General features: G+C 40.0%; 1 protein-coding gene across 1 annotated transcript in view; it reads left to right on the top strand.

Annotated features, from left to right (window-relative positions):
- The window catches only part of LAPTM4B (lysosomal protein transmembrane 4 beta), a 61,633-nt gene extending 48,446 nt beyond the window's left edge, over positions 1 to 13,187 (top strand). The window contains exon 7 of the mRNA XM_061448048.1: positions 10,914 to 13,187. Within this exon, the coding sequence (XP_061304032.1) occupies positions 10,914 to 10,988 (75 nt within the window). The 3' untranslated portion in view covers positions 10,989 to 13,187. The remainder of the gene's footprint in view (positions 1 to 10,913) is intronic.
- The last annotated feature ends 2,897 nt before the right edge of the window (positions 13,188 to 16,084 follow it).

The raw sequence follows: 16,084 nt of genomic DNA, 5'->3' as shown, positions 1-16,084 counted from the left end.
AAATCTTCCAAATCTCTTTGGATTCACTAATTGGGAGTGTTGCAATGTGGGATGAAACAGAATGTTTATAAATTTGCAGTGTTTCTTTACAGACCCTTTTTTCCTAGCAGGGTTGATTCATTACCATCTGACAGCTGCTGTTTTGTGGGCTTCAGAAAACGAGTCAAAGTCTTCAGTATAATTCAAAGGATATGCATCAGTGCTGCAAAAGCCGATGACAACTTAAATCCCTGTTGCCAAGGATGTATGGGTGTTAAGCTGAGCCATGTGTGAATTTTTCAGGTCAGGTTCAAATTGTAGTTCCACTGTGCAATGAAGGATGAGGGAAGCCTGAATTCACCCAGGCAGGTATTGCTCAAACAGGGAAACACAGCAGGGTGCAAGAGGCAAAGTCTCTGCAGCAGTTAGCCATGTTGTGGCTTTCTACTATATAGTTGGCCCACACTAGAAGCCCTGCCCTCCTGCAGAGCTGCTCTTCCCAAAGGCGGTCCTGCTTTCAGCTCCAGCACAAGCTCATCTGGGGTCTTTGCATCAAATCCCCTCACACAGTGCAAGCCTAGCCTTTGCCAAGCAGAGGAGGAACTCCTCACACATCCCAGTCCCTCCAGCCATGAGCATCACTGCTGAAACTTACCCAACACCACAAACTAGGCAGATGCAGAAAGAACGTCAGTCATCAGCTGGATGGAGGGAGCTGTTGCAGCTGGTGGTTCAGTAGGTGGCATTGTCCTCTTGGATATGGTGTGAAAGCGATGCTCAGCTCCAGGGAGGAGCACCCTGCTGCGGTTGTTTTGCTAAAGATGAGACAATAATGGGGAGATCTGGCTTCCTGTGGTTATTAATGGTTTCTGGGGACTTCTGAACCATTCTTTCAGTCTAATTTCAGTTCACTTTAATGGCTCCCAGAGCAACTGTGCTCTTCCCAAGTATCCCTCAGGACTTTTTATGGACCGTTGGCTGCGGTCTGTCCCATACTGCAGAGCACTTTTTGGTTTTGGTCCTCTGTCTTAAGAGCAGTGAGGAAAGTAAGGTCTGAGTTGCCTAAATACATTGTACAAAAAAACCTGTGCCATTTTATATGGAAGTATTATGCCTTACTTTTTAATAGTGATACCAAAAGAATGTGTTTGCTTGTTTAAAAATAAAAATTAGTTGAAAAATTTATATGGAAGACAGTAGAGATTGATCATCTTAAAATCCCAGATCTTACTGCTCCCAAATGTTATAGTGAGACTTCAAAATCTATCATCAAACTTTACAACTGGCCCATCTCTCTGGTGTAGTGCCCAAAGACTGACATTGGGTCACCCAATGTCCTTAGCCATGTAAGGGAAAAACAATGCTTTTGGTGATATGAAGATAAGACAGAAGGATTTTCAGTAATATCTGTAATGCAAGCATGGCTGTGATAACCACACTTTAGGGGAGATAACCATTCCTATTAAACCATTTGGCTGCTGTATGTGAGCTGTTCCTAGGAGCTTGTATTGTTTATTCTTGTGTGGGATACACAATGTAATTGTAAGAGGAGATAAGGTTAGAAAAAGATGAAGGTTAGTAATTAAAAAGTCTGTTGGAAGATTAGTGCTCTGACACAGTCTCTGCACTCAGGATAACACATCACATCTTTGTTACACAAAGGATACTTCAGGTTTTCAGTATAAATGACCTGCAGGCAAACACCCCCTGCATGTGCTCATCCAGAAAACTCTCATTTTGAAAAAAAAAAAGTAAGGAAAAATTGAAAAATAAGTATGTTCTGTCCATACAAAATCATGATGTGCAACTAGACATGGAGCAGTAGAGGGCTGGCCAAGACACAGGAAAGACTTCTGCGGCCTGAGGTGGATTATCCCTCCATACCTTTGAAGGGAGAAAGTAATTACACCATTATTCTGGATGACTTTTATGAGGTTGCACATGATGGAAAAGTACAATAGCTTCCCGAATCCAATTTTCTTCCCAGGCAAGAGTAATCACAATCTGTCCCTAAATATTGCTGTGTCCTACTAATATATGCATTTATTCCTGTATCTGGAGTGCTGAAAAGATTGTGATGCTTTCTTACAGAAATCCATAAACTCCTGTAAAGTTTCTTAAATAGCGTTTTGGAAAGCTGGTGGCTTGGAAGCTTGGCAGCTTGGTCAAAGGAAAATAAAACATACCAACTCTAACTTTGCACAGATGGTTTTGCAGCCTACTTTGCTGAATGGGGTGATAAATTATCTCAGAGTTATTCTGCTTCCAGTTACTCCATCTGTAATCATTCTAGTGTGGTTTCAAAAGGAAATGCATGCATATAAACATGAAAATACTTCCTGTCCACATTGAGGCAAAGGTTTCTTGGGATTTATTTGACAGACAACATATCATGAAACCCTTAAATTGTAACTAACTAGGACATTTTGGACAAACTTTTCAAGCAAAAGCATATGTGCTTAAAGCAAAGTAAAACATTTCTCATTTCACATGAAAGATAATTTGGCTCAGATATGAAGCTTTGGCCCTATACCCAGGGCTTTTTCATCTGGGGACAGGGAAAGGAGAAAAAGAAAGATGGGAAAGGTATTTTGTAAACATTTCTCTCTGATTTTCTCAGAAACGGTTGCTTTGACTGAACTCATTTGACCAGAGCAGCCATTTACATTGTAAACAGCCACCCCTGAAGCATATATTTATAAGCACTTATTTATAAGAATTGCTTCTAAAGGGCACTTGAGTTCATCTGGAAGAACACCTAATTGCTGCCCTCTTGAGCAATGAAGGAAGCTTCATCCAAATGGAGGTCATCTCTCTTCCCAGCACCCTCCTGACTGTGATACTTCTTCACATGCCTGGTCTTGGAGCTCTCTCTTCAGCCGGGACCCAAAACTGTTTCTTTGTATGAAGAAATTAACTGTGAACTACACTACAGGGGAGCAAGGACCTTTAGCAGGATGAAAGAGGGACAGAATAAAAGAGAACATGATAGAGGTCTTTAAAGTAATGAGTGGCAGAGGAAGTAAAGGAGGAACAACTGCTCACCATCCTAGCAAAAGAACCAGGGTAGATTCAATGAAATAGCTAGTGGCAAGTTTCATAGCACACCAAAGAAGGCATTTTTTTATGTAACACCTAGATTAGCTGTGAAACTGCTTACCACAGGACACTGCAGGTGCTGAAATTCAACATGGATTCAAATGCAGGCTAGGAAAATCAGTGGAAGAAAAATTCCTGTAAGACATGACCACTGATTCAGCAAGTCCCTGACATTCAAATTGCTACCAGTTTGAAGAATATTCTGGGCATGTCGTGACTATATATGTTTGTACTGCTCCTCCTTAATTTCTTTCGTTGTTCTGGTTTACACTTCTCTTTTTCATCATCCTTCACTAATTGCTGTGGTCTGGATGGACCTTTCACCTGATCCAGTAGGGCTGTCCCTGCATGCAAGTGGTTTAGCTGCAGTGTAATGAAAGCTAATCCCTACTTCTTTCTTCAGTGCTTATCTTGTATGCAACATTTGAGTGCTTCTCACCACAGAATAATAATACTAGCAGTAGTAGTAGTAATAATAACAATACTACTACTACTAATAGTTTCTTCATTACTAGGAAAAGCTCTTTCTTCTCCTGAGGCCTGTCAGTCTTCTCATACAGTCAGTTTAAAGTGTGTTTTCATGTTAAGGGCTTAAAGAGAAAACTGAATTCTAATGGATTTAGTTTTAGTACTTCCTGACTGTTTCAGTCAATCTCTCCCATTGAGTGTACATGATCTACTGTTCTTCAGGGCCAAATATTACTACTTTTCTGAAGTTATCTCAGAGATGACCAGATCAGGTGACCCAAAGGTGCAGTTTGCACCTCCATTTTATGAACTGAATTTTTAAAGTATTAGATATTAAAGGTAGTGGAAGACCTTGGGTGAGTCACTTCTGAGTCATCTGAAAAGCCTTTGGGCTTAAAAACTCTTGGGCACACATTATAGAAAAAGCACATTTCTCCAGAAGCTCTCGATAAACGCGATTTTTTCCCACCCTACATAACAGAAATGTTAGAGACTTTAGAAGAATGTGCCTCAAGAAAACCAGTATATATAGTAACTGCCAGAAAACTTGGTACAGGAAATAGAACATGGAATACATTGATAAGCTTATTTCTTTTCACATAAAATACAAAATTCATTATGTAGTCAGTGAGTCCAGTGCTCTTTATTATGCATAGTACTGAAGGAAAGAGCTGCCACCTGGTGCCTTGGGTCTCCAGCACAGAGCTGTGCTGAGATCTGGATTTCTTAACATTTTAATCAAAAAACACACCTTAACTTTACATTTTCCTCCGTAATCTCAGAGTTCTCACAAGAAAACCACGTTGTCAAACTTGACAGGGAAATGTTGCAAAGACAGGATTACTCTCAGCCTTTCCTGCATACAGAGTGAAGCAATCAGCCAGCAATAGCTGTTTATGCACACAGAAATCTTCTGTTTTCCCCAGATGATCTCCATAATATTTGCGTAGTCAAGAACCCAACAGAACAGGAGGGCTGTTGGGACTGTTTTGAACTGGACAGGTGGTCACATCAGCAGCCTTCCCTCCAGAGCTGTCTGTAGACTCACTGCTAGCTTCACCGCAGCTGAGCTGGGTTAGATTGCAGTTAATGGCTCCTCAAAGCACTGCAGCTGTGGAAGGAAATTCCACTCCTCTTGGCTGTGTGGGTGACATGAGAGCAAGGAAATAAACATAAAATTAGTAAATGTGATTGTGCACCATTAAATGCTCTCCAAAATGATATTGGATTGGTATAAATTGGGTGGTCTCATGGAATCATTGAGGTGAAATGAATCCAGAGTAGAGGACTGGTGCAACTAGGCATGTGCTGTTTAAAACCTCATCTTTCAGTTGTGTTGTTTCTGAACCTGGTGCATCAGCGATGTGCTGCACCAAGGAGAAAATTCTTCCTATTTAGGAGAAGAAAGGCATGTGGCGACTACTTCAGCCTGCAGCTGTGTCAGCATTCGTCCCATCACCAGGCCAGGGGCTGCATGTGGGACAGAGGCTCCTGGATGAGGAAATAGCTGTGGTTCAGCACTTTTACCTGTGAAACAGTCCAGTGCTGGCTTTAGTATGCTGTCACCATCTGCTTACCACTATTCACTCTGTGGTTACTCTCTCTCCCATTTTCAGTAAACAGAGTGTAAGGCCTGAACCCACTAACACTTTGTCTGTGAGCTATGTGAAAGAAAAGGCTCCTTTGGCCCTCTCTCCTTTTCCTCCCCATGTATTCGCATGGGTGTCCCATAAAGATTCCTGGTAGGGGGTTGGGTGTCTGAAATGTAAAGATCACTTCTGCAGAGGAATGATGTGTAAGGCATGCATAGCTGTGATGAAGAGGTTGGGGTAAACATTTCCAGGCATAGGCTGAAACTTCCGCAAATATATTTTTAGTTCATACGTATTTCCATGATTTAGTCCCTGTCTCATACAGTCATATGAAAGTTTCATCCAAGAGAGCTTTAAATCTGTTTTAAGGTTTCCCAATACCTTTTAAGATGTTTCAAATAATATGCCCGATCCACAAATGGGAGATCTTCCTAAACACAAAGTCAAGCACTTTGACAAAACTCAAAAGGTCAGCGACAGGACCAGGATTAAGTTGCAGTGGTGATGACCCTAATTCCTCTCAATTACTCATGGTTACCTGTCCCTGTCTATATACTGTGTATTGATGCAGCGTGAAGTCCTTCAGCGTAAAGGACTAGAGTTTTATTGAAAAGCTAAAGTTTGAGAAAGCAACCCGAACACTCACTACAACCATCTACACCTTCCATAGACAGCTTGAATCTGTAGCTTTTTTGGGATTATCAAATGCATTTCTGTTCTAGAAGGTGTTAGAGGAAAGTATGTTAGAGCTGTCCCTAGCAGCGTTTATTTCTAACAAGACATCAGCAAGGTGTTTTGCCATGGAGACATATAGCTGCCAGACAAAATGCTGTTCAAACTCAAAGCTGCTGTGTGGCAACTGTACCGTTCTACACGGTGAAGAATACAAATGGCTTGGAAAGAAGTGATCCAAAGTTTTCTGGAGACACAGGAAGATTTCTATTGAGTTCAGTGAGTTTTGGATGAGACTATCAAGAATGTAGAAATAATCAATGAATCAAATATTGAAATTTACTCATACAGGACTAAGCACATTTTCTTTACAAATGTCCTAGATACCAAACAGATCTAAGAGTTTGAGTTCAAACAGCAATAATGGCAGCAATATGAGGAAACTTGTACATAAGCTGAAGAAAGAAAATTTTCCACTGGAAGTTCAGGTAAATGTGGAAATCAGCTGCAAAGGTACAGAGTCACTATTAAAAGTCAATTCCTCTCCAGAAAAAAAAACCTTTTGGGCCAAGATTAATTTCAGGCTGTTTGAATATACAACTATTTGCCTGTTTTTCTTCTTAGGCATATTTCTAAGCAATGTTTTAAAAAATTGCTCTCCAAAGCTAGATTAACCAGGATGTAGAAAATAAATGACAAATGCTTATATTATCTGAATATGTTATAGCTTTTGGCAAACCTGTATGGTAATTATTTCTTCCAGAAAAGGTCATCATGTATCATGTGGTTTATAATAGAGAGATATTTATGTAATACAATTATTCAAACCACTTGGATGACAACAGCTAAGTCAGGACCAGGATTCCTCGTGGGTCAGTTCTGGATTATTTCTGTGTATTATACAACAAGACTGCTTATCACAAAATGCCTAAATGGTGTTGGGAGCAAAGCCCAGCACCCGGGGCTCCCTGTCCCACTTAAGCACCTAACCTGTCCATCGGGCTACATAGTCACATTTTCTCCTATTTTCTTTCTTTCCTCGTGGATTCTTGCACACTTGGCTTCACTGTGACAACGGGAAGGTGGAAAATGGTTCTTCCAACCTGACTGAAAACCTTGTGTCTGGAGCATTCATATGGCAAGAGCTGTGGGTTGAACCCTCTTGGTCTGGGAGCCCCTACAGCTCTGATCTCAAGAGTCTCTGTGCAATGCTTATCACCAGACAACTAGTCATGTCAGCTCCTCCATTGGCTGCATAGTAAGGAATGATGTTAAAATGCTACATGGTTCTTAAATACAACTATAGGGGTTTTGAAAGAAGTCAGGAGCTTCTGTCCTTTGGATTTTAGGCATCTTATAGTACTGACCCCTGCAACCATCTAAACTCGTTTGCTGGTCTACTGATAAAAAGCCAGAATGTCTTTTCACAGGGATCACTGAGTTCCAAAAATGGGGGTCCTTCATACCTACGTTTTGTAGTAACTTGCCAGTGACAATCTCAAACACACTGTAAACATTAGTCCCAGAGCATCCAGGGGAACTAACATACAGTTTTCCCAATTCACAACAAACAAGCAAATGTAGTGCCTAGGAAGCAATGCATCAGTTGCCCTAGTGGATGTTGTACCCTGTGGATACCATGGACGTAAAATATGCATATTTTTGTTCTTCATGAATTATTTTAGACTGCATCCATTCTAATTAGGTTCTTATATAAGACTGAGTAGTGAGTTTATGTTTATTTTTCCAGTTTCTGAATTCACCCTTTGGCTCAGTGACTGGCTTCCATTTTATGTGTCTGGAGAGTAACATACTGCCTGAATAACTATGCTGGTTCCTGTCCCAGGCATTTACCTGCTTCCATTAAACCATGCTGAGATTTAAAATTAACACAAGAGAAGGGAAAACCACTCTGATCTAGATTTTCATACCAGATACTTTGGTATAAATTCAATGATTAAAATTCTAATGAAATTCTCTTTTCCTTAAGATTTTTGTAAACTGTTAACCTTTTCAACAGTGAACAGTTAAAAGCTGAGATAATTCAGGTTTTATTGTATTTTTCCCTTTTGCCAAAATTAACTTAGAAAAGTTGATTTAATTGAGAAAAGATGGAAAAATTGTTAAGGGAAAGTAATGTAAAAAATAGTTAAAAGGTAGTCTTACAGAGGCAGAGTTGCAATATTTGTAGTTCTAGAGTGGTTGCAGAGTTATCAAGCTGTTGTGAAAGCTGAAGGATGATAATTTAGACTTATGTTGACAAATGATTAAATAACAATAATAAAACCACACTGGCTGAAAGCTGAACAGTTATATTAGTTTAAAAGACTTTTACTATACTAATGACATGAGATACTTGGGGTTCCAACCATGTATTCCACAAACCCTGAGGGCTTTCTTCCGTGTTTTGTCCAACATCTTCATTCACCTTACCCTTTGTTTAATATCCTGGTGATATTTCTTTGTCTAACTCAGACACTGTTAGGCAAAGGTAGTAATTTTGAATTCTGCTCATTCTACACTTATTTTGTTATCACTGTTGTGTTCATGCCAGGGTATGCAAGATCAGGAGACTGAAGTATTTAAACACAAAAATGTGTGGGGAGTAAACCTGTAAAGTCATCACTGATAGAACTGTTCAGACAAATAACCTTTGCCAGCAGTACAGTGACCCTAAACCTTACAGACATTTGCAAATATTTCCACTGCAGATATTTTCTTGTGATGAGGCATTGTCCCAGGGTTCCTGGGGACATGGACCCATGTAAGAGCTTTGGGTCCATAGAGCAAATCAGAGTGCCCACCTCAGAGGAGGTAAAAGACTCGCCAGAAGGCTGTTCTACTAATAAACAGATTTTGTTTCATACTGGAGTGAAGGGAACGAAGACACTTACTCATCTCAGTAAATCCTCTAGTAGACCTACTGTGAATGACAGCAACCTCAATGCTGAAGTAATAACACTGATGTAACTACAGTAGTCTTAGCACACATTGACCTAAAAGATGATCGGAGCGCAGGAAGAGGTATTGTCCTTTATTAATCAGCTCATAGACCTGGAAGATGGACAACTTTTTGGATTGCATCTGTTGTTATTTCTTATCACACCTGATGGACTCTGAACCTGAAAGAAATGGACCACAGTTTGGGGTTTAGGATTACAAGAGTTCAGTAAGACAGCTAAATCTTCACAAAGTGAACTCGATTCATTTTCAGAGTCATCTGTAGAACAGATTTAATTACAAATTATATTGCTTCATAATCAAGTAATGAACATTTCAGTACATTTGAGAAACTAGTGCTTTTTTAGTAGCACAAGGATTTTACTAGAAACCCTATTATTAAACTAACGATCAGTGCTAGGAAGAGGCTCTCAATTGTAGTGTTTTTCAGTTTACATGGTCTAGCGGTTTGATTCGCCAAAGTTACATTGCAAAATATGTTTATTATTTTTTATCACAATGTTTATTTGAAGTTCCCTGTGTTGTCCTAATTTCACTAGATTAGTCAGCTGTGAACTGTTTGCACCCTTTAAAGTTGATATAATCTATTAAATGCATTTTTAAATATTTGTATTTATTAAATACAAGGGTTTTTTTATTATATTTTTTTATTATATTTTTTATTATACAGTGTGCATAGTGTTTTGTATTTACAAACTCAAACATATGGTATTAATAAAGAGTGATGGCCTGACAATTTTCTTTTCTAAATAATGAAACTTTTTTGATTAAGGGCTGAAGATGCCAGGGTAACCATTCTGTAATCTAACAAACTTGCACAGATGTACTTGAACACATGCTCATCAACACGTCTGTAAACTCACATAAGCATAATTGTGAACTATCCTACAAAACCATGGAACTATCCTACAAAACCATGATCCAAAGTCTATTTAAATCTATAGAAAGATTCCCACTGATTTTGTTATGTTGTGGATGAGGTCCAAAATGGATGATTACAGATGCTTCTTTGCAGGCAGGTTTATCAACTTCATTAGGAACATGTGACATCCTCTCATGGTGAAGCTTCCATTGACTTTATTGAGATCAGGATTTTCCCTATGCATGTTTAGACAATCAGCTTTATGTACTTTTCAATGACCAAGAAGCAATAATGATAAATCTGGAAATTCCATCATGAATAATTGATCTTCAGCTGCATAAAATATCTCTGCCAATGCATTACAACTGATATTCTTACAAAATACTGAGATATTTTAGGGAACATACACACTCGTTCTTCATTCAGGCATCTATTTTATCCTCAGTCCCTGCTGGGATTCACAGACCAAGTGCTCCTTTGCCTTTTCACATGCAAGCTAATTAATGTTAGTGCTGGTGCCATCAAAAATTGCACAATAGCTAGCTTTCTTGCCTAAAGAAGTAGAAGTCTTGGTTCCAATCTCTTCTCTGCCCAGTGTGGCCTGAACTTGCATCTCCCATGCCCTAGGAAGCTGCCTGGACTCCTATGAATGGGGATGATATATGATTAAAGCTGCCCTAATTTCTATCAGATGTTTAAGTATTCACTGAAGTGCTTTTGGGAATGTAGGTCTTCCTTCTTATGGCTGAGTGCCCCAGAAGCACAAAACTGGAGATTTATTTAGACATTGTGTAATTTGTTCTCCATTTTCTTTTTTTATTCCCCCCCCAAGAAATTATTAGCTATTCCAGGGAGAGCTCAGGAAGAGAAGTTTTCAGGACTTTTCTCACTCTGGCTTAGCAGTTCAAGCACTCCTCCAGAAGACATAATTTAAGCACTCTTGACAGAGGAGAGCTGCAGAATAAGCAGCTACTGTCACTACCAGGCTGAACAAATTCAGGTACCATCAATGAATGATCTTTGGCTGAATCAAGCTGTCACTGGAGTCAGTAAGAAATGAGGAGAAATCACATTTTCCTTCATAATGAAAACAGTCACACAAATTGAAAAGGAGGAACTTCAGACTAACAGTGTTTCATTTTCTAACTGTCTGCTCCTGCTTACTAATTTACTCTTTTTTGACTATTTTTTTAGGCCAAGGCCGTAAGGGTTTTCTTTTCGGTAAATTTTATCAGATAGCTTCTTTTTAAAAAATATAACCTTTTTTTTCTTTCCTGCAGGTCCTGTTGCCACCTTATGATGATCCTGTGAATGGAGCTGCTAAAGATCCACCACCACCTTATGTGTCAGCATAAGTGACAGAGTGCTGTGTACCTAGGGAGGATAGCTTTACTTTTCAGACATTGGAGCAATAGTTTGACAATTCCACTTCCAGGATACAACCTCTGTGGGTTATACATTGCTGGTTCGCTGACATATTGAAAACTAAACTGTATCATTAAAATTCTGTAGATAGTTTTAATAATTTGCTGCAGTAGTGTTTCAGAAACTAGTGAACTACTTTCAGAACAATTCTTGGTAGTGCTACGGTTAGGGTAGTCACTGAATAGCTTTTTCCACCATGTCTGATACGCAGTGATTGATCGAGAACATAGAACTTTGCATTCCCAATCACGTTGAGAGTGTAACTTACTTTTTTTTTTTTTAATTTGTGAACCTTCCAAAGCATTACAAATGTGTTTCTCAGATGCCCACTTTCACCTTCAGAATACAGACCAAGTCCAAAACAGTGACATTCCACTTCGTTCCTGTTCTGCAGGGATTTATTAAGTTGTTATACTATAAAGGATGATGATTGCAAGAAGAAGAATGATTCTTATGCACTATCCATACACTTATCAACCTGGCTAATGGGAAACAAATTTAATTGGGAAGAATAAGTATGGGAAATAAGAGTAGACAAAGCACTCTGGTGTGTAACAAGCCAGAACTTGTGGTCTACATGGACTCACCTTGTCCCAGCCTACAACCGTTTTAACACTTAAAAAAAAAAAAATAGTTCTTACCAACTTTTTGTAATTTTCTTTTCCTGCCTGTACACCTTTTTCCTTCCCACGAACCTCACAAATAGTATTGTGAGGTCACAAAATCCCTACTTTTAAAGTCCCATGGTTAGGTGACAAAGCTGCAACTTTCACACTCAATATGCAAATGTTTTTCCATTGGAATGTGCCTGTAAATATCACAATGTTCTGCTGAGTGTGAACTCAATTATGCAGATTCTAAGATATATGTTCCCAACCTATGGGAAATTTATGCATGTAACTTCCTCAAGTATCAACAGAAATGTTTTGCATGTTTCTCATATACATCAGTGTGGAGATTTTAGATTCCTTTTATGACTGAACTGGTTGTGCTGGGAATCTTTCCCATGGGACTCATCCATCCATGAATGCTTGCTTGAGGTATTTATTTATTCCCCGGAGAAGTGCCTCCTGCACATGTAACTTTTTGTTGCTGATGAAGGTTCTACTTTTAATTGAAAAGGAACAAGGAAGGGAATATAATGTGTGTCTCTACCTCTCTTGGTTTCCCTCTGTGTTGTCTCCTCTGCTTTTGGGGTGACTGAACAGGTTGAAGCTAAACTGATGCCACTGCACACCACCCCAGATAAAGGGCAGTGCAGAGCTGAGCCGCAGTGCAGAGGGGCACCAGAAGAAACCTTGCTGCTGTGTCTCCTGTGGCTGGGCTGGCATGTGAGTTCACACCCTCCCTAAGGAGGACACGCGTTCTCGCCCTCAGTGCACTGACTCCATTGTGCAGAATGAACAAGAGTGCAACTTTTCCTGGCTTTTCCTGGAAAAAGAGCTTTCCAGGGGAACACAGGAACAACTCTACATGGAGATTGCAACTGTGACCTGTCCTTGCAGAGGCCAGGGAAGGAAGGGCCAGACTCTGCCTGCCTCTTCCACACCCCTGGGAAAGGCAGATCCCCATCTGCTTGTTGGAATTTTACTTTGGGGTTCATCTACTTTGAGAACAAACTAAGCAATGCTTTTGACTGAACCAATCCTGAAGTCCATCCATTGATCTCTGTCACAGTCCTATTGCTTCCTTCAAAATAACTCCATGTATTATTATCTCATTACAGTTATCTTCAGGAATGAATCTGAATTTGGGGGTTGGGCTGGCTGGCTGGGCTTCTGAGCTTCATTTTCTTTCATTCTTGACAGATTTGTGAAGGATTTTAAACAGTCATCTGCTTGAGAAAAGCCAGTTGTAAATACATTGCATCTGTGTACACAAACTTCTCTACAATAAAAGGGTGTTTCCTCAAAACTATGGAAATCACTTTACTGGTCTTCCAAGCACAAACAGATGCAAATTCTTGCCCAATCAATCTGACATGGCCAGATTTTCTTTGTAAATGACCTAAACAACAGTTTTTTCTGTCTACTCACCAATCCATTCACCAGCTTTCCCTCCATTCTGTATAAATGGAGAACAGACCATTAGGTTCTATAATTTACTGTACAATAAAACCAAGAGATAATTCAAGCTTTTAGCTCACTGTCCAGAATTGCAGGCAGTTTTCCAGGTTTGATGAAGTGTGTAATGCAGAACAGGGCTATACTGAACTGCACAGAAAGCTGGGGCTTCTTTTTCTCCACATCATTATAGGGATAATGTTGTGCTAATTCACATGAAATTTATGTAGGCTTTAGCTTGTCTTACTAAAGAATCAAGACTTCTTCAATACATACCATACGTGCGTAAGTGCGACTATATGTGTCCTGCGAGTACTCCTAATACCTTTTGGATTTTGTCCATTTTGAGTTAAAGAGGGCGGGAAGGTTATGGTACCAAACCATGACCTTCCTGCATGTACTGTAGATAGACAGCTGAGGCAGCTGGTGACAGGTAGGAGGGAGCTCATAAAGTAATGTAAGTTCAGCTGTACAGATGACCCATGTGAGAGATGAGTTCCTCCTCTTCCAAAGAAAAACTAGGTTCCCTGTGTTGCATGAAGAGACATGAAATCCAGCTGAAGGGTTTTTATCCTCAGTTGTTGAATTAATTTTCCATGTCTAATGCTCGGAAATTCACACCACAGCTTTTTCTGTAATTCATTTTTAATAGTCATCTGTGGCACAGAAATCCATTAAAAACTTGGCTTCTTAAGTTTCCTTGCTTTGGGAACTGCTTGCTCCTAAGAGTGCTTTTTTCAATATTCCTTGCATTTTTTCCTGTCTCCCAGATACTAGGAACATGTGCTTATCAAATTCTCTCCTGCTTTCCTTATCTTCAACTCTGATACAGAAATAATTTATTTCATTTATAATTTCTAGTAACTTACTTAAGAGTGGAAAAAAAAATATTTTCAAGGTCTGTTGACATGGAACATCATAAATATGGGGGAAAAAACAGCAAGTGGGAATCTAAACCTTGATAGTGCCAGAAATGTCAGTAGATCTTTGCTGAAATATTCTAAATTTTTGAAGTATCTGTTACAAGGCACTGAAGGCTTCACAAATCTTACACATACTAAGGCACAAATCTGTGCCTGACACTCTTATTCCTGATGCAACAATGCAACTTCCCTTTGCTGTACACTCTTCCATGCATCGCGTTGGAGAAAGCAAAGGAGAATCAGTAGTGGCAACCCAGCGCTGTATGGCTCGTGCTTCTAAGTACATACCATTTTCTAAAACATTATTTTAGGTGTCAGCCTGTCTGTACTTCTTTGAGAAAACCTCCAGTTCTTAAAAACAATTCAGACTTGATATGTTACCAAAGGCCATGTCAGATCGATTAATGGCCACAGAAAAGCTTGGCAAGGAAGCAGAAAGAACAATAACTAGTCTGAAACAAATTCCAAATTCTGCACTTGCAAAATCAGGCATTCCTATGGGGCCTGTTGGCCAAAGTATAGCAACTAGAAGGACATCACAGACAGTGTTAACAAATTTTTGGTAATATTAACAAGTCTGCACACTGATGCTTGGGAATATGCAAGATGGAAGACTTGGCTATTGGTAAGGGCAGAATGGAGAGAAGAGTGGCAACAGGAACAGAGCATGGGAGGGCAATATTCATGTATGTCTTCTAAAGAGCACAGATAGCCAGATCAAGAGCATTGACAGGGTTCACTGCTACAAACCCCGCTGGGTCAGGAGGAAGTAGAATTGCTCCTGTAACCTGTTACATTAGCTGCTACACCAGTTCTGTTTCAGATTTCTATTGCTGTAGTGGATGATACCTTGGTCTCACTTGTAAAGCAAAGACATCTACAGATGTATTATTTTAAACCTGAAGGAATATTGGTTAAATTCCTGCCACACTGTCTAGTCTGACAGACAACTCCAAGCTGCTTCTCTGGAGCTGCTATATCCTTAGAGGCTGCTCTCTTTAGAGGTTTTCTCCTTAGAGGCTACTCTCCTTAGAGGCTGCTTTCCTTAGAGGCTGCTTCTCTGGAGCTAAGTTATATCCTTCCCATTTACATATCTATATTAGCTGCAGAAGTTGCAGTCAGGTACCATCAAAAAGCATTTCTTGCAAAATCTCAGTGTCTATGATAGGGAGGTGTTCCAGCACTATCTCAGTTCACAGCTCTGAGAAATCCAAAACAGCAGCCATGGTTATCTGAAGGGAGGCTTGGCTCTGATAAATCAGGATTAGAGTTCTTTCAGAGAAGGACTCTGCTATGTGTAAGTGATGTCTCCACACCCATGGACTTGACCCAAAACAGTTCTGCAACGTGGCCAGTTTTGCAGCTAAATTGTTCAGCAGGGTGTGGAAGCCACATGTGTGACCTTCTGCCTGCAGCCTGAGTCTACCTCCAGCAGAATGGAATACTGAGGCAACGGGAGTGAAAACCTCATCGTCACCCAGCCAGCAGATACAAAGTTATTTCAAAGCAAAAACGCAGTTCTACAACTCTATCTTAGACAACAAGCTACAACCGTAGTTTATTTTAAAGGAAGAACTTCTTTTCTTTCAGATTATTCAAATCTTTCTAATGGGAGGGTTCTCAGAAAGTCGTGAAAGGTTCATCTTGTGTAGCCAGGACTGGACTTAACTAATCAGTGGGAGCAGAGGACACGGGGTCGCTTGGAAGGCTGAATAAACAGCAAGGAGATGAATGAGGCATGGAGCAGGGCTGGCTACTTGGCTTACAGGAAAAGCTAGAGAGCCAGCAAAGACAGAAGAGCTGTGAAGCTGCTCTGAGAGGAAGTCATGGCAGAGTCTCTGCAGACCTATCAGAGGACTTCTGTTTGCTCTTTGAGGTCAAAATGACCAGCAATAGCAGGGATGAGCTTTTAGCTTGTAAGCTGTGCTACATTACAGTACTTGCATGCATCCCGCTAATAACACTATCAAACAGATTTCTGTTTTCGTATAAACTTTGCCCAAGTATCCAAATGCTTCTGGGTTTTGGAGGGGTTGAGAG

This window comes from Pezoporus flaviventris, unplaced genomic scaffold (assembly GCF_033815535.1).
Source record: "Pezoporus flaviventris isolate CSIRO_AGI_PZ_B2104156 unplaced genomic scaffold, CSIRO_AGI_Pfla_v1 ptg000007l, whole genome shotgun sequence".
Classification (NCBI taxonomy): domain Eukaryota; kingdom Metazoa; phylum Chordata; class Aves; order Psittaciformes; family Psittacidae; genus Pezoporus; species Pezoporus flaviventris.
This window is presented reverse-complemented; position numbering and strand designations above follow the sequence as displayed.